Below are 23,344 nucleotides of genomic sequence, written 5' to 3'. Positions count from 1 at the left end.
CACCCTGACCACGACCTCGGTGGGGCCCGGACCCGGGACCAGGCTCACAGGTGTGGCGCCCGGTGTGGGCGGGGACTGTGGGGAAGCGGGGTGCAGTTCTCCCTCACCCAACCCCCTCTGCCCCCTCCCCAGGAACCTGGCCTGGGGGCACCTGGACCCCATCCTTGGGCTGAGCCTGGCCTAAGCAGCCCTCTCAGAGGACACCTGGGCTCCTTGGAGTCTGAGCTGGTCTCCCCAGCTGGGGAGTCTGGCCAGGCTCCCAGGCTGCCCCCAGGCCATGGGCTCTGTTGGGGGCTGCACTGTGCCGACAGGCTGCAGGGGACCAGAGGGCTGGTCTGTGCCAAGCCCAGCGGGTCCCCAGGCTGCAGGAGGGGCCCTGGGCCCACAGGGACCTGCTCCCGGCTGCTGGGTGGGGTCGAGCTGCCTCTCTCTAGGGCCCCGGGAGCCCACGGTTAGGAGGCGTATTAGCCACCTCTGGTCTCCACCCTAAGCTGGGGAGGAGCGGGGACTCAGGCCGGCTGCTCAGAGCTCAGCCCGAGACCAGGTGTCCTCACTCGGGCGCAGGGCTGGTGCAGAGCACCCCGAGCTGGCTGGAGGACAGTCAGCGCTGGATCGGCTGGATGCCAGGCGCTGTGCGGGGCTCCTCATCTTGTCAGGCCCGCAGTGGGGAGTGCCCTGTTGTCACCCACCTTCCAAAGACAGGGGCTTCAGGCTCAGGTTGGGTCACAGGAGCTGCACCTGAGCCCAGAGTCTGACTCCAGGGCCTGGAGGATCCCCACCAGCTGGATAGAGCCCCCTGCGGGGCAGCCCAGGGTGGCACTGGCCCAACAGAGGGTGGGAGCACCAGGGCCCTGCCGGCTACGCTGACCAGCATGGCATCCAGGGGTCTGGGGGCGTCCCACTGCGCTTGTCCCCGTGTTCCAGAAGAGGGGACCACGTGTCCCACAGGAGCCCCTACTGAGCCTCCACTGAGGGTCACGGTGTGCGGGCCAAGCGGAGCAGGGGGCCTGTGAGCTGGTGAGCCCTGGCTGGCCGTGGGCGGTGGGAGACTGAGAGGAACAGAGAGCGGAGGCAGAGCCCAGGACAGTCAGCGGGCAGGCCGGGAGAGGGAAGGGCTGCCTCCTTCCTGGCGGCTCTGTCCCACAGGCCCCTCAGTGCCAGCCTTGATGACAGTCTCCCCAGAAATTCTGCAGCCCTGCAGAGCTTTGCCTGCTCCCAGCTCGAATTTCAGGTGCAGAGAACACTGGACATGTGCTCTTGATCCTCCTTGCAATTCTGGGTAAATGTCTTTCAGAGAAAGTGTCCGCTAGGGCTCAGCTCTGGGGTGCAGTCCTCTGGACCCCCGAGGCCAGGCTGATGACAGCCTTAACCCTGCAGGGTGAGAAGGCACCAGGATGATGAGCAAACGTGGCCCTGGCCACAGCCCTACACCTGCAGGGGGCGGGCTTCAAGCAGGACTCCAGAGCTACCCATCCCTGAAAATTTTACTCCTGTCCCATCAAGGGTTCGCAAACTCCTACTCACCCCTCAAACCCTCCTGGCTGTGCAGCTTCTGACCTCCCCCACCCCACCACTTCCCCTGAAGCCAAACAAGTCAGACCAGCCGGGAGGTGACTAGCCTGAGAGGATTCCTAACTCAGATCCCTGGGCCCTTCGAGCCCTGAACCCCAGGCAGGCCTGCTCTAGCACTGACACAGCTTGCCGAGCCGTGGAGACACTGCCTCCAGGGGCCGACAGGGAGGCCCAGACCGGGGGCAAGCCGCCCCGGGGCTGTCAGCCCTTTCCTAGGCCCCGCTCAGGTGTGCCCCACCAGCTGGATGGAGCCCCGGGGGGATCAGGGAACACTGCAGACCCCACTGCTCGTGGAACATTCTCCAAGAAAGCATGGAAGGCAGTCGCCTGGGCCTGAAAATCGTGCCTCAGTGCAGACACTCACTCAAGAAGCCCTGTGCCAGGCCCCACCCTGCAGCCTCCAGCCACGGTCACGTCCTGATGGCCGGGGTCCAGGCCCCCGAAGGGGCCAGACCCCGCCAGTGGCCACAGGGCCGGGCAGAGTCAAAGCCCTGGGGGCCTGTGCGCGGAGCAGGGGGCCTGGCCAGTGAGCCTGACCGGGGCTCTCCCAGGCGCGCCCCCTAGGCTGGCTGGGCCAGTCCTCTGAACCGGCAGCAGGGCACCAGTCGCGACAACTCTGTCCCCACCTCCTGATTCAGAACCACCCTCCCCAAGGAGCACAAGACAAGCCCACACACGGGGGGGAGGGAGGCCAAACAATTTTATTTTTTCCATGCCAACTCTGGCTCCCGGCCACTCAAGAGGGGGCAGCCGCAGGGAAGGCTTTCCCAACCCTCAGCCCCTTCCCTCCTGTCCCACACCTTGGCCAGTGAGGCCCTGAATGCCTCCAGGATGGCCCCAGTGGCCTCACCACAGGCCTCACAAGACTGGCTTTTGTCCCCTGCCACCCCTGCCAGCTCGTCTGCGGGCCTCAGCTGGCCCCTTCCTCACCAGGTCCAGGACAAATGGACAGGCGGGGGCGGTGACGCCAAGTGCCAGGCCCCAAGCTGGACGGAGGAGGAGCTAAGTGCACAGCCCGGCTCAGGGCGGGGCTCAGCCCAGGGCACCGTCCAGGCAGCCAGGACCCCAAGGTGCAGGCTGGGGAGAGAACTCGGCGGGGCAGGCGTCCTCTGACACACAGCGGGCCACTGCCCGGGGGACGGGGTCTTCCGAGCTAGAGAAAGGAGTCTGTGCCCCGGAGCTGCCCAGTCTCTTCCCTGGCCCGTCCTTCCGTCAGACAGACAGACAGACAAGTAGGCAGCGTTTCTGAACCAGGGAGGGGAAAATCACAGAACAGAACAGTGAGCCCGACAGGCCGGTGGCCTCCAGTGTGTGAGTGTGAGTGTGAGCTGAGCGTGGTGGGTGGGGTGGCCGGGAGGCGGGGGTGTGGCCTCCCCCCCTGCATTCTCTCCTCCGCACTCTGCCAGCGGGGGGCCCAGCTAGAGCCTGGCAGCCTCAGCCAGGCCCACCCGGTTCTGGTCCCGGTCGAACACGGCGTAGTAGCGGCCAATGAAGACGTCGCCCAGGATCCAGAGGGGCCCTCCGGGTGGGGGGATGTCCATGCCCATGAAGCCGCTCAGACAGATGGTCTTCCCAGCCTGCGACACCTGGACGGCCACGCCGGTCACCATCCAGGCCGCCGGCCTCGGAGGTCCGGGCCGGTGCCCTGCCCGCCCTCTCCCACTCACCTTGAGTGTGTAGTCCTCTGAGGACAGTTTGTAGCCTCTCCCCCCCAGCTTCAGAGTGACCTCGGGCAGGCTGGACACCTTCTCGCAGGGGATCATGTACTGAAGGAGGAAGAGAACAGCGTGGATGCGGGGCACAGCGGCCTGGGGCACCCGCCCACCCCACCCGCCCCGCCGGCCCGCTCACCTCGCCCTGGATCAGCGGCACGGCCCCGATGGCCTTCTGCAGCTCGCGCACCTCTTCCACGGGGCCCACGATGAGGGAAGTGCCCGTGTCCACAATGGCCTCACAGCCCCCCTTACACAGGGTCAGGCTGGTGCCCACGTCCACCCTGCAGGGGAAGGGGTGTGAGTCCCCCAGCCTGGGCGTGGGGTGAGCCACCTCCCAGGGCCACCTGGAGCCCCCATCCTGCTCCCACTGCAGCAGGACTTGGCCGTGCGCACAGCTGGGTGGGATGGAAGGGGAAGGGGCTCGAGAGGCAAGAACAGGGTAACAGCCACCCAAGTAGTCGTGAGGACAGGGCACTGGCCGGAGCCCAGGGGCCAAGAGCTCAGCAAGAGGCACCTAGGGCCAGTGGGACTCAGGGGCCAGGGTCCCTCCTGCCCAGTCCCCCTCCTCCCCCAAGGCCCTGAGGAGGGGGAGGCTGGGGGAGGGGCCCCCACAGGCCACCCCCCTGCAGGACCAGTGAGGGGTCTCTGCCGAGTACTCACTGCTCCATGTGGACCTGCCAGTAGGCCATGCGGGTGACATTGTGGTAGGTCAGCGGGCCTTTGTAGTACTTGGAGTCAGTGCCCCCCAGCATCAGCTCGCCCCCGGGCTGTGCACTTGGGTCCCTGAGGGGAGGGGCAAAGGAGTCGGCCGCCCTGCCCACTCTGGGGCCACACGTCCAGCCTGAGGACTGGGTGGGACGGGAACAGGCCGGGGCCAAGCCAGAAGGGCTGAGGCAATCTCGGAAGGCCTCTCAGCGCACAGGAGTGGAAAGACCCAGAAGGAGCAGAAGAAGGGATGGCACCTCCTTGCCCCCTGAGGGAGAGGCTCCGATCTCACAGCCTCGCAAGGTCCTGCTGGGGCAGTAATGGCTCCTGCCCTGCCAGCTGAGAATGGCCAGGGTCGGGCCAGTGGGCAGGTCGGGAAGTGAAGGCTCAGAGCCAGGAGGGGAGACCTCATCTGCCTGGAAGAAAATCTAAGGGCTTCCAGGAGAAGGTGTCGAGCAGCCCTGAGAGAAGCTGAGCCAGCTGTTCTTGCCCCGGGCCCTTTGCACTTGCTGCTCCAGGGAAGCCTCTCCACCCAGGCGCTGCATGATTCACTCCCCTTCCGGATCTCGGCTTCTCTATCCCCGGCCTTAGCTGCTGGGTGACTCTCCTGGCCTCTACTGTTATTCACACTTGCATTTTGAGCTAAGCACTGTCCCCCGGGCTGTCCATGGACCTCAGAAGCACCTAGCGAGCCTTGTCCTCTGGCCACCACAATGGCCTCCACCTCCCATCACCTCCAAAACCCACATGTGCAAAGCACACCACGCCTCCTGTCCCCCTCCTCACCCCACACTCAGCCCTGCCCTTGGGGGCCTCCATCTCCCGACCCCACCTCCACTTCCTGCCATCACCCGGGGAGTCCCAGAGCTTGGCCACCTGTCCCCCGTCCACCTCCTGGGTCCTCTGCCCCTCACGGGGCAACGGCCCCACCTGTTCACCTCCACCCCAGCATCCAGTGGAGGGCCCTGCCCTGAGCAACTGCTGAGTGTTGGCCACTGACCGGGCAAGGGGCAGGGGGCAGCATCCAGGCCAAGGGCGGGGGCTGAGCCGGGGGGGGGGCCCTGGGCTGGTCAGACCCCGAGCACCCGTGGGCCCTGGAGGGGGTCGTGCGGGCACGGTGACTAGGAGCAGCTAGGGACAGCGGGCCGCCCGGCTCACACCCTGCCCTGGCCCACCCTCCTGACACTGTATCACTTCTCCTGTCTGGGGCTTCCTTTCAGGACCGTGGCACTGTCCTGAGAAATGGCCGGAGGCTAGAGGAGTGAGACTCCTTTCCAAGGACCCCCCTCCCAGGCAGGAAGGGCACAAGGCATAGCTCCTGCAGGGCAGCAGCCCCCGCGGGGTGGAGGCCCATGCAGCACCACCCCGTCTGAAGCCCACACCCACCAGGTCACTTCCCATGGGAAAAGCCCAGCCCCTTTGCCCACAGATCTATCACAGATCAAGTCTTGTGGCCTTGTCCCCTCTCAGCTGGAAGCGACCCAGGGGCCAGGGCCACGTCTGCCCATCAACAGGCCTGGGAACGCCTGGCGGACTGACTCGCGAGGGGCCCTGACAAGCCCCCTGGGCCAGCGGGACCCAAGTCCCCAGCACCTCCCGCTGGGAGACCCCACTGAGACACAGCCTCCTGTAGGGGCTGTTTGTCCATCTGTAAAAGGGCGCCAACCCCTCCTGCAGTCAGAGGTGAGGAGCGGCGGCCTGATGGCCGGCAGGGAGCACCGGGAAGGTGGGGATCCCGCCCCACCTGTTCAGGTAGAAGGAGAAGATGTTCTTGTCCACCAGCTTCTGCTGCATCAGGTTATCGAAGACGGGCAGCACGTTGTTCACGGAGATGCGGGGGTAGGCCATGCCCAGGATGCCGTCGAACTTGGCCGCGATGAAGGTGATGCCTGGCTGCTTGGTGGCCTCCCCGAAGGTCTGCCTCTCCACCCTGATGCCACCCAGGGTCGCCACCGCCGAATTACAGGGCACCTGAGGGCCACGGGGGGTCAGCGAGCAATGTGGACCGCCAAGCCTGACGCGGGGCCCCAGGAAGGCCACCACCTCCCACCCCTGCACAGGCAGCTAGGGCTACAAAACCCGCTCCGCTGTGGCCCAGCGCCTGACACACGGGGACTCGAGATGGGCAGGGGGCCCAGAAGAAAGAGCTGGGGACCCTAGCCAGACAGTGCTGGGGATGAGGGGGATGGCAGTGTGGGGCCCACACTCCGCCAGGACTGTTTCAATCACAGAGATGCCACAGGCATGGAAGGGGGGCTCCTTGCTGGGCTCGGGCCCTCCACACGCTGGCCTACTCCTGCCCTTGGGCCCAACCTGGGAGACAGGGAACCCTGTGACCCGACCCTGCTCAGCAGACTCCAGGCCACGCTCCCCCCACCCCGCAGCGAGGAGCAAAGGCCGCAGAGATAATGAAGCAGAGCAGGATGTGGGGAGGGACAGCCGTTTGGGGCTGACGCTGGGAGCAGGGGGGACGCTGGGGACATCCTGTCTCAGCCCAGAGAGAAACTGGCCGAGATCCCCACAGATAAACCCGAACAAGCAGGTACGGAGGAGCAGGCTGACGGCCTGCAGGGAGCCTCAGAGCCCCTGACCCGCCAAGATTGTCAGGAATGGTCCGCTGGAGGAAGGGCCCTCTCTCCCGGACCCCGAGGCCTGCAACCTCCCTGCTCAACCTGGGGAAGGGGGCACTGTTTTCTGCTTTGCCGCTCACCCCCCACAACTTGCAGTTTGGGCCTGTGCTGTGGCTTGGCACCTGCAGCTCCACCCAAGAGCCTGTGCAGAGGTGTGAGGAGGACCCGCTCGCCCCTCCTCAGGGGAGGAGGCTTCGTCCTGCAGGCTCAGCCCCGCAACCCTCCCCAGTGTCCTCTGAAGGCGCTCCCTGCCAGCGGCTCCAGTCCTTCTCAAACGTCCCCCGCAGCCGGACCCTGTCCACGCCAGACCCCGAGCCCCAAACTGGCACCTTAAACCCAACACATCGGAGTGGAACCCGACCTTCCCCCAACTCCTCTGCTCAGTCGTTCACCAGGTCCTGGTCCCAGACCGCCCCCAGTGCCCCACCTGTGCCTGCGTCACTACGCCCCGTGTCCCCCCGCCCCCTTTCCCCGATGGGACCCCGTCCCCCCGTCCTGTCCTGTCCCCTCCCCTCCTTGCACTGCCAAGCCCGTCAAGCTCCCTCCCACCTCCAGGCCCAGAGCACCCCCCACCCCCGGAGCAGGCACAGCCCCGCCCCCACCGGCCCCTCACCGACACGGTGTCCTGGCTCAGGTACCCGGAGAGGCTGCCGGAGCCGTAGTGGATGTCGAACGTGGTGCCGTTCTTCACATACGTGCTGGACTTGCCGCTGTTGTACTTGTGGTGGATCCCTGCGCCCACCAGGGAGCCCATCAGCCTGCTACCCGCCAGCCCCGACCTCCACTGGGAGGCCTGGACCGCCTTGTGCGGGCCCCCAGCCGCCTGCCACGGAGCCTGTCCCCAAGCCGCCCTCCCAGGGCAGGATGTGCCAGTGGCCCCCACCCTCGGCCTCAGCCCAGCGGGTGGCACAGCCCACAGCTTGCTCCATCCTTGGCCAGCCCGGTCCCAGCCCGGATGGGAGCAAGGCTGCGGGAACAGGTTCACCCAGAGGTGGGGAGCCCTGGGCAGGACAGGGCGGAGGGGCCACCTGTCTGGTGCAGCCGAGACAGGAATAGCACCCTGCCCAGAGGTGCTGGTGCAGGACCACTGACGGTCCGGGGCTGCCCTCTGCCCTGGCACCCCAGCAGCCCGGCCCACAGCGGCACCCCAGGACTGGCAGAGACGGGTGAGGCCGGGCAGCGGGCCCAGAGCCCATCCTCCGAGTCTACAGCCGACGGGGGCTGGGCTGGGCCCGGCCCTTGGTCTCCCTGCGTCTCGATGGGAGAGGCGTCGGGCAGGACTTACAGCAGGCGAGGTCTAGCAGTTTGCAGTGGATGGAGGGGACCCACAGGTTGGAGGAGCCAGTGTCGAAGACCACGGTGAAGCACTGCGGGGGCGTCCCGATGCCAATCTCCCCGTAGTACTGGGCCTGGGGGCAGGCGGGGCCTGTCAGGGCTGCGGCCAGGGTGCCCCACCTCCCCACGGGGCTGAGAGAAGGCCCACGCCAGAGGAGGGGCCAGGGTCAGACCTGCTGTCTCGGCTGTCCACCCCCACCTGCCCCTCCCAAGCCCTTGGTCCTGGTGCCCGTGGACACTTTGGCTTCCAGGGTCTCTGCCTGACCAGAGTGAGGCTGGGGAAAGAACCATCTCATTTGAAAGATAAAATCAGTGGTCGAGACAGTGTCCAACCGCCTGTCTGTCCAAGTGCCTGCCTGGAAGATCGGCCTGTGCTCAGGAGTCCAGGGCCTTGGAGGGGGAGACCTCCTCCCCAGCACGGGGGCCGAGTCGGGGCCTGACTCTGGGGCCTCAGTTCCCACAGGCCCCCGTGCCAAAGGGCCAAGCCTGGAGGACCCCCAGGCAGAGAAGCCCGGGTGGCCAAGGGGAGAAGGTCCAGGCTGGAGACTTGAGTCCCCCACCACTGGCCACGCTGCCTTCCCTGCGCGGGACTGAACCGCAGTTTTCCCATCCATGGGGGAACAGAGGCAGCCTGGGAGAAGCCCGGGTACTGACCCAGGGCGCAGGCGAGCAGGCAGGGAGCACGCGCCCCCTGAGCCTCAGAGGGAAACCCTGTCTCTGGCCCTCTCATTGGTCAGAATACGGGTGGGAGTTCATTTTGGCCCTGTCTGCCTGGGCACTCCCACTGCGGGGAGGGAGGTGGGGCCTTCAGCGAGGCCAGGGTTCCAGCTCCAGTCCCTCCAGGCATCTCACTCCGGCCACTTGGCTCCAGGGAGCACCCGTGGCCGCTGACTCATGACCCAACAGAAGTGTCCAGATTCGGGAAGGGGGGAGGGGATGACTCAGCAAAACTCCATGCCTGCGGGGGGATCGGAGCCTGGTCGGTCAGGCCCCAGGTAGACGGCCCCCCTCCTCCAGCCTGATCACATGCCTGTGAGGCCACAGCTTCCTGGCACAGCTGGGGCTCCAGCCAGGCAGGACAGGGCACGGCCACCGGTCTCAAACTTAGGTGGACCACAGGCTGGGTGGCAGCTGACTCCCCAAGACTCGGGGGGCGGGGAACACAATGAGGATGTCATCGGGCAGCCCCAGAGGTACCAGGCTGGGGCCCAGAGCCTGTCCCCAGAGCTGGGGCCAGGACGACCTGCCCCAGCGTGCTGTGTGGCCTCCAGAGTGCGCCACCCGAGTCCGTGTCCCCTCCACAAGCAGTGGGCGTGGAAGAGGAGGAGGGCAGGGCAGGGAGTGGGTCCCAGGAGGCCCCGGGCCTTTGAGCCAGATGGGCAAGAACCCAGAAGCTCCGGAGCTGTCGGCTCCCCCTAGGCAGGCAGGCCGGCCCAGGTGACTGAAGCTCAAAGCCCCCTAGACCCCCGCCCCACAGCTTCGCCGGCCGGCCTGGGCCTGACTCTGGGCTCCTCCCCACCCCGCCCAGCTCCCTCATCTGCAGAGGGTGAAGCTGTCTCCCACCCCCCAGAGCCTGGCCATCAGGATGAAGACGCCCACCCAGCTATGAGCTGACAGTTGGTGGCCCGTGGGGGAGATGTCACGGGGGTACCAAAGCCACCCCAACCAACCTTCGGAGCTCCCAGAGGACTAGGACCAAGAGCAGGGGAGCCCAGAGCTGGGCAGGACACAGGGTCAGAGCCCTCAATCTCTAGGGGGCGGGAATCCCACAGGAAGGGGTGTGGCTGAGTGGAAGCCCCTCCCCTACAGCGCACAAGTGAGGCACCCCAACCACCAGTGGCTGAGAACAAGTGTTTCCCCAAAATCCACGCTGGCTCACGCAGAAGTTTCTGTGACAGCAGCTCCTGTCTGTAGCAGTATCTGCAGCCAGCCTGGCCCCCAGCCCCAAGCTGACCGCCCCCCGCCCAACTCACATCCATATAGTTCTTGAGAAGCTCGGGAATGGGCCCCTGGGTCATAGCAGGCAGCCCCTGGCTGTACTTGGAAATGGGGCCCTTGGCGATCAGGTCTTCCACGGGGCCTCCCATCTCCGACAAGGTCCGGCGGATGGATGTGAATTTGTGCAGCGGGATTCTGTCAAGGTAGGGGTTGGGGCACGTTAGGGCCGGCTGGCCTCCACGCGGGGGCCGCTGCATCCCCCATCAGAATGGAGGCCTAGCACGCCTGCTCCTCCCCCTTTTCAGTCACCAGCGGGTCCAACCTCTCCAACACCACACTCTCGCCGGTCTCCTCTCCCCACTCTGGTCTCTTTCAGGACAGTGACCAGTGGGGCTGCTGGGGAGTCGGTGGTCACCTGTCACACCTGCCCAAAGCCCTCCGAGGAGTCCCATTCCCCTGGCTCTCTGGCTGAATCTGCCACTCTCTACCCAGATCCCACCCTGAGATGGTCTCCATTTCCTGGTCTGGCCTCCCACGTGGCCGTCTCCTAGCTATCAGATGGGACGTCCACTCCAGCCCCTCTGACAGGCTGTCCTTGACCAGTTCCCCTCACATGACCCTGCTTCCTTCCAGTCCTCGCCCCAGGCCACACTGCACCCAGTCATGGTCTCCCCACGACACAGGCCCCTGGAGGGCAAGGGCCCTGGGGGTCTATGCATCCAGCCTGCCTTCCTCTAAGACCCTGCCTCCCAGAACACATGCCGGCCTGGGTGGTCTTGGCCTTGGCGGTCTGCTCAGCAGGAGGAAGCCCGGGGTCCTGCAATTAGGGGGCAGAGTGAGAGGTCCTTCTCGGCCCCCCTCCCAGGTGTCTGAACTTGCTCCAGGAGGCAGGAGAGGAGAACCACCTGGGCAAACAGAGCCACTGGACGGAACCGCCGTCCCAGCCCTGGGGACTGGGGAGTTCAAGGTCAAGCTGGCTCTTTCTGGCATGCCAAGGGTGTGCTCCAGGAAGATGAGACTCTTGCCTAAGAGCTGATAGGCTAGAAGAGCTAAGGTTCTTGCCTGGGGGAGGAGAGGCACGCCCTCCAGGAACCAAGGGAACAGTAGCCTTCAGTCCCACAGGACTGGGAGGAGCTGTGAGGGGCTTGGGGTCAGCTGTCCCACCCCCAGAAGCCCCAGGAGCCCTTCCCCACTGCCACCCATCCCTGAGAGAAGGCCCGTGGGTGGGGCCAGGACAGACTCAGGCCTGCAGCTGCTCCCCAACACCTGCTCCAACGGGGCTGCTCGCCCCTAGACCACAGCCCACAGAGGAGCCCACACAGCCAGCCCTTTGGCAGGGCTCGGGTCCCACTCGGCCCCCAGCCAGCTCCTGCAGCCCCAAGACCTCACCCACCTGCTCACAGGCAAAGGCCCTCAGCAGAGGTGGCAGAATGCCTGCCCAGGCCTGGCACAAAGGCCCCCATGCAAGGTTGGGGGCAGGAGCAGAAGAGGTGGGCTCACGCATCGCATCCCTCCCCTGCTGGGCTAGCAGGCTGCCTTGCGAGGCTGGAAGGGTGGGGGGACCCTCAGCCTAGCTGGCACAGCAAGCACAGCCCTGGTCCGGGCCTGATGGTCAGTGGCCTCACCTGACACAGTGGCCCCCATCCCAGGCCTGAGGAGGGCATGGTCCTCACTGGGGTAGCTGCTGCTGGTGGGACGTAGCCCCAGCCCCAGGGTGGGGGAAGGTGCTCACTGCCCGGTGCCAGCCGGGCCCCTCCCCCAGCCCCTCAGGCTGACTCCCTCTGGTCTCTGGGACATGTGGGCCTCCTGGTGTCCAGAGGGTCTCCCAGCTTGGCCCAGGGCCCGTGGAAAGATCCCACGGGACAAATCAGGTGATGCCACTCCCAGTTCACCGCTGGCAAAGGGAGCCCCAGAAGGAAAACTGACTTGCCCAACTCAGGGAGCTGAGGCCTACACCTGGGCCTCCCGACTTCCACCCACCTGCGGGCACCGTGTGCAGGCCCCCGCCCTATCTGTCCTGGGGAGGCTGGGTCAGCCCTGAATCACAGCCACCATCCCTCGTGCATCCTCCTGTCCCCCAGGCTCCCACAGCGGTAGAGAGAATGGGTCTCGGGGCTGGCAGGGGCCCTGAGCGAGCCCCACACCTGCAGAGTTCCCCAGCCCCGCCCGAGGGTGGGCCCTGCAGGACACCGCGGGGGCGGCACAGCGGCATCCCATGCAGGCGCACGGGGGTGCATGGGGTGCACGGGAGTCGGCGGGGCGCGGGAGGGACGGGGCTCACCTGACCAGCGCGGCGGCGGGCGCGGCCAGCAGGCCGAGGACGAGCAGCAGCAGGTTGGAGGGCTGCATGGCGGTGGCGGTCGGGTCGAAGCTGAGGGCCCAGGAGGTCGGGCGCTTATAGCCGGGATGACGGCGCAGTCGAGCTGAGTCAGCTGACCCGCTTGTTTGCGCCCGGGCTGGTCACGTGGGCGCGGCCGGCGGCGCGGGGGCGGGGCCGGGGCGGGGCCGGGGCGGGGCGACCCCGGGGCGGGAGCGGACGCCCCCGCTCGGGCCCGCGCACAGCGCTCGGGGGCGCGCCCGTCCCCGCTCCTGACGCCGAGAACCACGGAGACGGGGCGCCGGCTGCTTGTGAAGGCGGGCCCGGGCAGCCGCCGGGTCTGAGCCGAAGGGGAGCGGGCCTGGAGACCCGGGTCGCCTCAGCCGGGCGAGGCCGCCGGAGCCGTGGCTCCTTCCCAGCCCCAGGCGCGCGGGTCCCCGGGGCCTCCTGCTCCACCCTGTCCCTGCGCCCAGCCTGGGCACCCCCTCCCTCCCACTCTTTCATGGCCCAGGGAGTCTCCCAGGTACCCTCTCTGGAGGCTCCAGCCACCTTCATCCTCCCTCGCCAAGTGTCCGCAGCCCTCCCACCCCCAGCACCCACAGCAGCACCTGGCCTGGCCCTGCCCGGGGTCACCTTGAGTTCTCCTTCCTCTGTCCCTTCGTACCCCAACAGGCGCCAGGTCTCAAAGGATGCTCTGCAAGGGGAAAAGGAAGTATGTCTCAGCTCTGGCCTCTCCCGCTAGGTTTTTACCAGCATCAGAGGGGTAGGAGAGGGGGTCCCTTGCTCCAGCCAGTGCTTGGCCCTGCAGAGGCCATAGTGAGCCCTCCTCACCCATCCTTCCTGCCAGGATCCCTGGCTGCTCAGGGAGAGGGCCAGATCCATCCCTCGGTCCTCATCCTAGCCAGAGCGGGGCCAGGTGTTAATCGAGGAGAGGAATCTGGGACAGGTCATTTCAGAGAAGGTGGAGGAGGAAGCTAAGAGGAAAATGTGCCAAGAAGTGACCACTGTTGCGGGGCAGGTCTCTCTGAGGTGACATTTGAGCAGGATGTGAACAGAGGAAACTTCACAAGGGCAAGGGGGCCAAGGTGAGGTTCTGTGGCTCACAGCAGGCAGAGTTGGGATTCCCATCTTTTCTGTAACCACCAAATAAACCAGGGCCCTGACCCTGGCTACTGCGCTGGTCATTCTGATGGCCACTGCCTCACCCTACCTCCATGCCCAGCCGGTCCACAAACGTTTACTGGGCTCCCCGGTGTGATCTGAAATATGAGGATTAAAGCCAGTAGTAAAGCAGATGAAAATCCTTGCCCTCGGAGTCTGACCGCAGCTCCTCGGGCCCAAGGGTGTCCTGGGTGCAGGCCCAGAATCAGAACCTTTGCAATGGACGTTATCGCCTCCCTCCCAGCAGGCTGGTATCTTGGAGAAGTCAACCAGGTGGGCTGGACTGTGGCACGTGGTGGCAGGTAGTCCCAGCTGGTGTCCCATGGTCACCACGCTCAGTCTGGGTGCCCAGCGGGGACATGGCAGTGTGTATCCATGGCGCTCAGAGGCAGACTTGCAAGGAAACACATGCTCAGGGTGTGCCAGCTGCTTCCTCCCAGAAGCATTTACCAGGCCTGTGAGGCCACTGGAGGGTACAGGCAAGAGGAAGTGTGGATGGTCAGAGGGGCCGGAAAGTTGACCCAAGTTTGACGGTTGTGTCTGGCCCAATCTGGTGGGGTGTGTGCAGAGCTGGTCCCAGCCAGCCTGACAGACTTGCCTTTCCCCTGAGAGCGGCAGAGAAGGGACCCTCTGGTGGTCTGAAGGGTGGAGAGGCCCCCATCCCCCTGCAGAGGCTGCCTGTCTGTTCACTGCAGAGAAGAGACACTCCGCTGTCCCCAGCACCCAGAGTGCGCCTGGCACTCAGTGGGTGCTCCACAGTCCTGTGGGACGGATGGACCCTTGGGGTCCCTGAGGGACTGACCCGCGAGGGCCCCCGTGTAGGTCAAAGGGAGTGGCTCTCATCCCTGCTCATCCCCCGACTCTCTTGGGGAGACCCTTCCCACATGGACCTCAGCGCTCCCTCCTGGAGTGTTGAAGGTTGAGTGGGACAGTCGCTAGAACCCGGCCCCCGGCTCCCGGCCCCCGCCCCGAAGGATGTGCTGGCCCCGAGTATGCGCACAGCCCATGGCTCCCTTCTCTGCCCCTCCCCCTCCAGCTCTCCGAGACGCCTGGTTTCCCCATCTTTCCAAAGGCCAGCAGAGGCCTGGGGTGGAAGGGAAGGGAGAAGAGCTACCCCTTGGGCCCCGACGTTAGCTGCCAGGAGAGGAGCTCAGGGTCCCTCCCTGGTAGGCAGTGCGTGGGCCGGGACTCAGAGGCTGGCACCAGGCTGGGCCGGGCCCCCACCAGTAGCACACAGAACCCTGGCTGGTGGGAACGGGGCTCCCAGGTCTGCACGGCAGGTGAGGGGGTGCTGGAGGCCTGAGCCCAGTGAGGAGCGGAGCGTGGCTACTGAGTTTCTGGCTCCTTGGGGGTGGGGGCCAGGCTTCAGTGACGGTCCAGCCCGACCCTTGACGCTCAAGGAGGGACAGCCCAGGCACAGACAGTGAGGGTCTGCCCGGGGGAGTCGGGGGATGAGCAGGGATGAGAGCCACTCCCTTGACCTACGCGGGGCCCCTTGCGGGTCAGTGCCTCTGGGACCCTGAGCGTCCGTCCATCCCACCTGACGGGAGCACCCACTGTGTGCCAGGTGTGCTCTGGGTGCTGGGGAAATCTCGAGAACAGAGGAGAATCCCTGCCTTGGTGGGGCTTGTGCTCCAGGCAGGCGAGACAGACGCAAAATGAAACGGGTCACTTACACGGGCCATTGGAAGGAGGTCGTGATCAGGGAAGTGGGGGCAGGAGGGACAGCAAGTGACAGGAAGGGGGTGTTGCAATCGAAGCCTCATGTGAGCAGATTAAGTCAACTGAGCAGAGCACAGGCGGGGGCAAGAGGGACGGGGTCAGGGGTCAGGAGCTGCCCTGCCAGGTCACCTGGGTGTCCATCCACGGAGAGGACCTGGGTGGGATGAGCTGGAAGGCTCTGAACAGCATCACTCTGGCTGCCCTGCAGAGACGGGAGCGGGAGCCCTGGAGGCAGGAGACCCTCTGGGGGGCTGGGGCGACCATCCGGATGGGAGGCTGAGGCGGCCTGGACTGGGGCAGTGGCCAGGGATGCTCTGAGAAGCAGCGGGTTCTGGAAGCACTTTTGAGGCAGGGCCAGCAGCGTTGCCTGATGGACTGGACAAACGGGGTGAACAGAGGAACTGATACCGACTCCAGGCCTGTCCAGAGTAGCTGGAGGGACAGTGTGCGATTGGCTGGGATGAGCATGGATGCAGGAGGCAGGGCTGGGGAGGGGGACCGGGAGCTCCGCTATGGGTGTTTGTCTGGCTGGGGCGATGCCCGGGGGACATGTTGTGGCCCAGCTGAGTGGCAGCGGCTACTGGGGCTGGGGTTTGAGTGGGGAGACACCAGCTGAGCAGAAACCTGAGAGTCGTCCACATGCAGCGGTTTCTAAGCTACATGCAGACAGACGAGCGGGCCCCGGAGGCCTCCTGACTTTAAGAGGTTAGAGATTCGAGGGGGACCCAGCGGAGGAGAGAACAGGGGCAGGGGGGACAGGAACGGTGCCTGGACGCCAAGCAAAGAGGAAAGTTGCAGGGGAGGGCGGCCTGCCGATGGACTGGGTGGAGGATGGGGCTCAGCGCTGACCACTGGGCTTGGCCTGGAGGGTAGGAGCTTCAGGGAAGCGGTGGCAGCGAGGCTGAAGAGAGAAGGGCTCTTATAAAAATCCAGTCATCAGGACAGGGTGGTATTGATGCAAAGGCAGGCAAATAGACGGTGCGGGGTGGTGAGCAGAGGGAGACCCTCCTACTGAGGTCCAGGGGCGGAGGGTCTCTTCTCAATGGATGGTGCGGGGTCGCGGGGGGGGACCTTGACCCCTCCCTCACGCCACACACCACTACCAGTTCCAGGTGAGTCAGGGAGGTGGTAAATTCCTTAGGTGATTTAGGTCCATGGTGAAATCTTTAGGGGGAAAAAGGCGAAGGAGGTGATCTTCATGATCCTGGAACCAACAGAGGTTTATGGTTTACACAGGAAATGCACAAAGCCCACCAAATCTATGAAGAAGAAAGACAGTGTCGTGAGAATGAGAGGCCACAGGCTGAGAGGCTCAGGTCTGGCCTCCAAACTCTGCGAAGAACTCTTAACACTGGACCGTACGCAAGTGAGTGGGAATGGAGGCCTGACCGGAGGAGAGACCCAGGGGCAGAGGAGCCCAGGAGGTGCCGGTGCCATCAGGAAAGGCTCGTTAAAATGCGCTTCTAACATGCGGAGAGGGGCCGCCACACCGCGGCGCGGCCCGGACGCGGGCGCCCGGCACGCAGCGCTGGCGGGGCCGGAGCCGCGGGCACTGTCCCCGTCGCCGGTGGGCGCGGGCGCCGGCGCGGCCGCTGTGGGAAGCAGTTTGGCGGTTTCTCACAAAACTGAATGTCACCTCTCTGTGAGATTGGGCAGCTGTGCTCCTTGGAATTTACACAGAGGAGCTGAAAACTTACAGCCGCAGGAAAACCTGCACGCAGATGTTTATGGCAGCTTTATTCGGAATTGCCAAATCTGGAAGCAACCAAGATGGCCTTCAGTAGGTGAGCAGAAAAGTAAACTGTGGTGCATCCAGACAATGGAATATTAGTCAGCACTAAAGAGGAACGAGCTAGCGTGCCGTGAAAAGGCATGGAGAAGATGTAACTGCACGTGACTTGGGGAAGAAGCCGGTCTGAAAGGCTACCTGTTGTATGATTCCGACCGTATGACGTTCTGAGACAGGCAAAATCATGCAGACAGTGAAAGGATCGGTGGTTTGAGGGTTGGGGGAGGGGAGAGGGATCAGTGGGCAGATGGGGTGCAGCCATTTTCACGGCAGGTGAAGGACTCTGTATGACACTTTAAGGATGGACACAGGACATGACGGGTTTCTCAAAACCCATAGAACATGCAGCACGGGAGTGAAACTCAATGTCAGCTGTGGACTCTGGCTAATGGCAGTGCTTTAGCAAACGCACCACGAAGGCAAGATGTTGATAACAGAGGACACCGTGTGTGTGCGCATGCGTCTGCATTTGGGGGGCAGGGGTGGTTTTGTGGGAACTCTGAACTATATCTGCCAATTTTCCTGTGTATGTAAAACTGTTCTAAGAAATACAGCATTAATAGAAAGCGTAGCATCAACCTCCTTCGAGGGAAAAATGATAAATAAATACACCACGTTAAGAGAGCAAAAGGCAAGCCGCAGAGAGGGACAAAGTCTCCCTCACACGTAGTGTCTGAAATATGAAAAGCAATAGACCAATGAAAAGATAACCTGACAGAAGAAGAGGACAGCAGGCAAATGACTGGGCAGACACTTCATACACATGCAGAGGACACCCAGGTGCCCGGTGAACAGGAACAGTGGTTCCCATCCTTCCTCGCCAGGAAAGTGCCCGTCACACCAGCCCAGGATCCTGCACACCCTGCAGGACGGCTCCCGGGTAAGCACTGGATGAGCCAAGGGTGGTCGGGGCGGGGGCCAGGTGCACCTGCCAGCTGGCGGGCAGGCGTGGGGACCAGCCCTTGGAGAGCCATGTGGCCTGTCCACTGAAGCTGGTCCTTGGCTGTCCTTGGCCAGTGGTGTACAGCCAATGGACGTGTCCCTGGTCATGGAAGCAGGCAGAGAATGGACCAGGATAACCCCACAAGGAAAGTCCCACAGCCCCTAGACGTTCTGTCCCCGAGACGGGAGTGAGGTGAGTGCCTCGTGGCACTGTCACAGGACTGGGGGCCCCACAGCCTGCAGGGGGAACAAGCAGCCACACGGGACGTGGTGGCCCCTGTCCTGCTCTCCCCACTGCCCTCCCCTCAGTCAGAGGGCGGGGCGGGTGCTTGCCGGCTGGCGGTGTCTCTCTCTGCCCTGGTATCCCTGCCCCAGGCCTGGGTCCACCCCCTCCTGGGCCCCCAGCCCCGCCTGGAGCTCTGCGCCTGCGGCTTCCAGGCACCTGGAGGGAGTGAGGCTCTGGTTCATCCTGCAGCTGAGGGGCCAGGCTCAATGGCAGAGCGGGCGGATGCCCTCTGGGTGGGAGGCGGGAAGTGGTCTGTCCCCAGGTCCTCCCTGTGGTGGGTGGGGGCGCAGCTGAGCTAGCTGCTGAGTCACGGGGCTCCATCCTCACTGCCCTGCCCGCCCCTGGGGCCTGAGTCACACTGTCAGTCCCTCAGGCCCTCAGGAGGAGGGAGAGGTGCAGCCCCTGGGTCCAGCCACAGGCTTGGGCTGCTGGTTTTGCAAGGACCACGTGAGGGAATGAGCTCCAGGTCAGCTGGTGGGGAAGAGGAGGATGTGAGTGGTTGGCGCAGTTAGGTCAAGGGGAGGGGTGCCCAGGTATAGCTGGGGCTGGGGAGGGAGCCTGGGCACAGTCAGGGTGGGGGAGGGGGCCTGGGCACAGGTGAAGGATGGGGGAGGGGGGCCTGGGCACAGGTGAAGGATGGGGGAGGGGGCCTGGGCACAGGTGAAGGATGGGGGAGGGGGCCTGGGCACAGGTGAAGGGTGGGGGAGGGGGCCTGGGCACAGGTGGAGGGTGGGGGAGGGGGGCCTGGGCACAGGTGGAGGGTGGGGGAGGGGGCCTGGGCACAGGTGAAGGATGGGGGAGGGGGCCTGGGCACAGGTGAAGGATGGGGGAGGGGGCCTGGGCACAGGTGGAGGGTGGGGGAGGGGGCCTGGGCACAGGTGAAGGATGGGGGAGGGGGCCTGGGCACAGGTAAAGGATGGGGGAGGGGGGCCTGGGCACAGGTGAAGGGTGGGGGGGCCTGGGCATAGGTGGAGGGTGGGGGAGGGGGCCTGGGCACAGGTGGAGGGTGGGGGAGGGGGCCTGGGCACAGGTGAAGGATGGGGGAGGGGGCCTGGGCACAGGTGAAGGATGGGGGAGGGGGGCCTGGGCACAGGTGAAGGGTGGGGGAGGGGGCCTGGGCACAGGTGGAGGGTGGGGATGGTGCCTCCGTGGCGCAGGTACTTAGATTTACCCCTGGTCCAGGGCATGGGGTCCTGGGTAGGCTTGACTAATGTGCCCTCCTCCACCTTGACCCCCCAACAGGGTCACTCAAGGCCTCCCGCCCTGGTCGCTGCCCCCACACCTCAGGCCAGCTCCGCACGATGGGGAGAGAGTGCTTCCAGGGCCCTCCGTGGCTGGCAGTCCCCCGTGAGCCCCTCCCCATGAGCCCTTGCTCCTGCCTGGCACCCCCGCTGTGCATGTCCCCCGGTTCTGAGCCTAGTGCGGGACCCAGGTCCGTACCAGCAAGGAGCTGTGGGCAGGGCCTGGCTGCTCGGGTGGGCATCTCTGGGACATCTGGATGGGCCCAGGGGCTACAGAGGAGAGCGGCATTCTTACGACTTTTAAGTTATACCCCCTCCCCTTCCCACTGGTTGCTCGTGCTGAGCTTTGTGGAATCCCAGGTTCTGAGATGGAGATAAGACCCGAGGCTTTACGAACACAGAGTTCTCTGAGGACTTCAGTCTAGGCAATGATGGAAAGGAGACCAGGGTCCCAGTGGCTCACAAGCCCTCTGGATCAGGCATTCTACCCCAGGGGGTGAGCCCTGAGCCACGGCCTTCCTCCATCATGGTTTCTCTGGGGACAGGGGACAGGGAGGCTGGTAGCCACATAGGACGCTTGAGGGACTCCAGGAGCCCAGTTTGGGGACCTGCCTCAAGGGAGTGCAGATCTTGCTCTGCCTGGCACCTGGAGTGACTGCATGTTGACTCACCATCCCCTGCTTTTGGTCAGGGACCCCTCTCCTTATTCGGGAACAAAACTCGCCACACTCCTGGGTGCCAGCTATGGCTCTTCATGCTGGGGATAGACAAGACAGACACAGATCTGCCTTTTTGGGGCCGCTAGACCCAAACCAAGTCCGTAACCAGGACATCAGCTGGTCACAGGCTGTAGCTTGTGCTGAAAGGACAGCTGGGACAGGGTGAGGACAAGCACACCCCCTTCTGAACAGTGAGCAGGATCTGGCCCAGGGACCAGGGGCCAGGGGAAGGTAGTGAGGGCCTTTTGGTCTTGGAGAGCAGCATGTGCAAAGGCCCTGGGGTAGGATGGAGAGCCGTGAGCTCCAGGGGTACAGAGAGGCCCTTGTAGGGGGCAGGGGTGGGGGGCTGCCCAGCCAGGTGATGTGCCCAGTGTGTGTTCGGCCAGACTAGGGGACGTCCAGGAGCAAGAGTCCCACCCCTATTCCTGGAGGCGACAAGCACCCACTGAATGATGGCAACCTGCAGTGATCCTTCCTGCGGGCCCCACGAGGCCAGCTCCTGGGACAGGCTTGAAGCCGTGGGCGCGGTGGGGTCATGGAAAGCAGAGGACCCTGCAGTGGCATGATCACCGCCTCCTGCATGCCACAGTGGCCTGGGGGCCCTCCAGGTGGGAGGGGATGGCCTGATGGGCACGGTGGCCTTAGGAATGGGGCGAAAGGACTGACAGCAGGCACTGGAAGGGGTGGATGCAGGGGGGTGGGAGAGAGGAGGGGTGAAGCCTCCTGTGTCCCCATCTGGCCCTCCTGAAAATAAGGATGCCCCTGGTTCTGGCAGGAGGCGCTGGCGGAGGAGCAGAGTCCCTCCCTTGCGGCTCTGGCTGTCTGGAGCCTGGACTCAGCCTCCTGGGGCCGGAAGCACGGTGTCTCGGGGCTGGTTACTTCTGGAGGCTCGGGGCAGAGTCTGTCCCTTGGCTCTTCCAGCTTCTAGAGGCGCCGCACCCTCGGCTCATGGCCCCTCCTCCACCCTCAAAACCAGCAGCGCCGCCTCTCTTGTGAAGACCCCTGTGCTGCGTTAGACCCACACGGGAAGCAGGACTGTGGCCTGTCCCCGGAGCCTCAGTTTCATCCCGTCTGCAGTCCCCGTTGCCCTGCAAGATCACGTTCACAGGTTTGGGTGGGGCGGGTAGGACGTGGATGTCCTTGGGAGGGGCCGTTTATCTGCGCTCCACAGTCTCCTCGTCGAAGTAGGGGAGATTAAGGGGAGGCCCAGGAGCTCACTGGAGGGCCCAGAGGGTGCGCTGCGCTGGTGGGCTGGACCCGATAGTGCAGGTGTCCCCAGGGCCTTGGACCTGCACCGAGGTGGGGTCACAGCAAGGCTGGGAGGGGCAGAGGCGTGGGCGTTGGCTGGTGGGGGCCTGGCCGAGGAAGACAGGGGAAGCGAGTGGGCAGGTAAGGGGGTGTTGGACTGGTGCCCCAGCGAGGCCGAGTCGAGGCACCGGGGTGAGATGGGTGGGAGGCTCGTGGGGCTGTGGAGCAGGTTGGTGCAGCTGGGGTGGCGGCTGCACTGATCTGCCCGGGTCTGCTAGGCTGGGCCGGCCTGGGTGGCTCTTTTAAGGTGCCGGCTTTGTGAGTGTCAGGAAGAATTGAGCAATGTCAGTGGCTTCCCTTAAGTATTCCTGGGCCCTCCAAGTGTCCCCTGGAACTAAGGAGTGACTGGTGCCCCTGCAGCTGGAGGCCAATGGAGCAGAGGGGCACTGCCCCAAATCTGCATTTGCATCCACCTCCGGATGTGGCCAGCGACCCAGACAGGACAGGCAGCCGCCTGCAGCCGACCTCCCCCGGCAGCCAGACACTGGGTCAGCTGCTCGTGGGGGACGGGGACTTCCCGCCAAGATAGGACACAGGCTGTCTTGCCTCAGTGTGCCCCAATCCACCAGAAGTGTTCTTGGAGCAGAGCAAAGGGGGATCTCACATCGCTGTCCCCCCTGAGGGTAGGGCCACGGCGACCCCAGCGTGACCTCCCAGGGGTGGGTGCACTGGCGGGTGGCAGCCGGATCCCAGCGGTGCTGGGGTGCTGGCTTACCCTCCGGTCCCAGGGCTGGTCCTGCTGCCGGAAGAGACCTTAGCTCTCTTCCCGCAGCCCCCACCCTCCCTCTGCCCATGGCCATGCAGGGCCAATTCCCGGGGACGGGCAGGTGGCGTGCAGTCAGTACCTGCCTGCTCTGGGGACACTAGCGCCTCTGTGGCACCCGGACAAACGGGTCTGGGGCTGCAACACCCACTGCTTTTGGAGCAGTGAGTCAGAGGAGTGGGAGAGTGGGCGGGACAGGTGGCCCCTCTGTCCCACGAACAATGCCCTGATTCTTCCAACACCAGCTCCGGGTGGAGGGGATTGCTGGGCGACTCTGTCACAGCCAGTGCGGGAGCTGAGGGACAGGAGGGATGGGCCGCAGCCCTGCCTGGAGGCGTGTACTGAGGCCTTGACCTTCAATCCTGCAGGGACGGGCAGCCGGGGATTCGCACCCGCATTCTCTGAGTGACCCAGGGTGTCCCTGCATGTCCCCATTTGGGAAGCATGACTCTGCTGGCAGGCTTCTCCCCAGCAGCGAGCCGTTGGCCCTCTGGCAGTTCACTCAGCCTCTGCTTTGGTCTCTCGTCTGTAAAATGGGATCGTGCCGCAGAATCTCTCCTGCGGGGAGAGAGCGCAGGGGTGGGTGTGTTGGGGGGCAGATGGCAGGTGCTCACGGGGTGACCAGCCCTCCCCATCCCCTCAGGGCTGCTTGGCTGTCCCTGCAGAAAGCTGAGGGGCCTTTGCCTCCTCTGGCCACAGGCTGAAGAGAGGAGCTGCAGAGGGTGGGAGAGGCGTGGGGACTGGGCTCAGGGACTCTGAGAGCAGGGGCTTGGCTTCCAGGAGGAGGCAGCCTCGGGTGGGAGGATTTCTGCTGGTGGAGGTGGAGGCCCCGAAGGAAGGGCGCCTGGGCAGGGACCCCGGCACCACAGGGCCGGTGAACTCTGCACACAGCTCCCGCTGGCTGGGCTAGAACTGAGGGTGCGCAGGCAGAGGGGGCGGCGGACGGGGGGGCGGGAGGAGGGAGATGCTCGCGTTGGCTGTTTGAAAGCAGGCCCCTCTCCCGGCCCCAGCCCATCACGTGCTGGTCTGCCCTGAGTCTCCCTGACGGTGCCCTGATCCCCCTGTGCTTTACAAAGGGGCCTGGAGACGGGCAGAGCTTAACCCACAGGAGGCAGCTCAGGCCCTGGGCAGGGGGCAGGGGCCCGGGGCCCCAGGGCCCCCCGGGGACCACCTGCTCCTCCTCCTCCTCATCAGTTGAGTC

At 64.9% G+C, this 23,344-nt stretch overlaps 1 protein-coding gene across 1 annotated transcript; it reads right to left on the bottom strand.

The window, feature by feature from the left end:
- Positions 1 to 2,774: 2,774 nt before the first annotated feature.
- Positions 2,775 to 12,345, bottom strand: CTSD (cathepsin D). The gene is made up of 9 exons (XM_072970549.1): positions 12,177 to 12,345; positions 9,931 to 10,090; positions 7,908 to 8,031; positions 7,236 to 7,354; positions 5,737 to 5,963; positions 3,948 to 4,070; positions 3,424 to 3,568; positions 3,240 to 3,338; positions 2,775 to 3,158 (listed from the first exon to the last, which is right to left on the bottom strand). The coding sequence occupies exons 1-9, from the start codon at positions 12,242 to 12,244 to the stop codon at positions 2,991 to 2,993; spliced, it is 1,233 nt and encodes a 410-aa protein (XP_072826650.1). The 5' UTR covers positions 12,245 to 12,345; the 3' UTR covers positions 2,775 to 2,990.
- Positions 12,346 to 23,344: the final 10,999 nt, after the last annotated feature.

Source organism: Vicugna pacos, chromosome 10 (assembly GCF_048564905.1).
Source record: "Vicugna pacos chromosome 10, VicPac4, whole genome shotgun sequence".
Classification (NCBI taxonomy): Eukaryota; Metazoa; Chordata; class Mammalia; order Artiodactyla; family Camelidae; genus Vicugna; species Vicugna pacos.
This window is presented reverse-complemented; position numbering and strand designations above follow the sequence as displayed.

Bases quoted from the DNA above. Each gene is read 5' to 3' on its own strand.
- CTSD (XM_072970549.1), bottom strand. From the start codon at position 12,244: ATGCAGCCCTCCAACCTGCTGCTGCTCGTCCTCGGCCTGCTGGCCGCG. The intron at 8,032-9,930 runs GTGAGTTGGGCG...GCCTGCCCCCAG, and splicing joins TTCTCAAGAACTATATGGAT to GCCCAGTACTACGGGGAGAT. The intron at 4,071-5,736 runs GTGGGGCGGGAT...CCCTCCCCTCAG, and splicing joins TTCTCCTTCTACCTGAACAG to GGACCCAAGTGCACAGCCCG.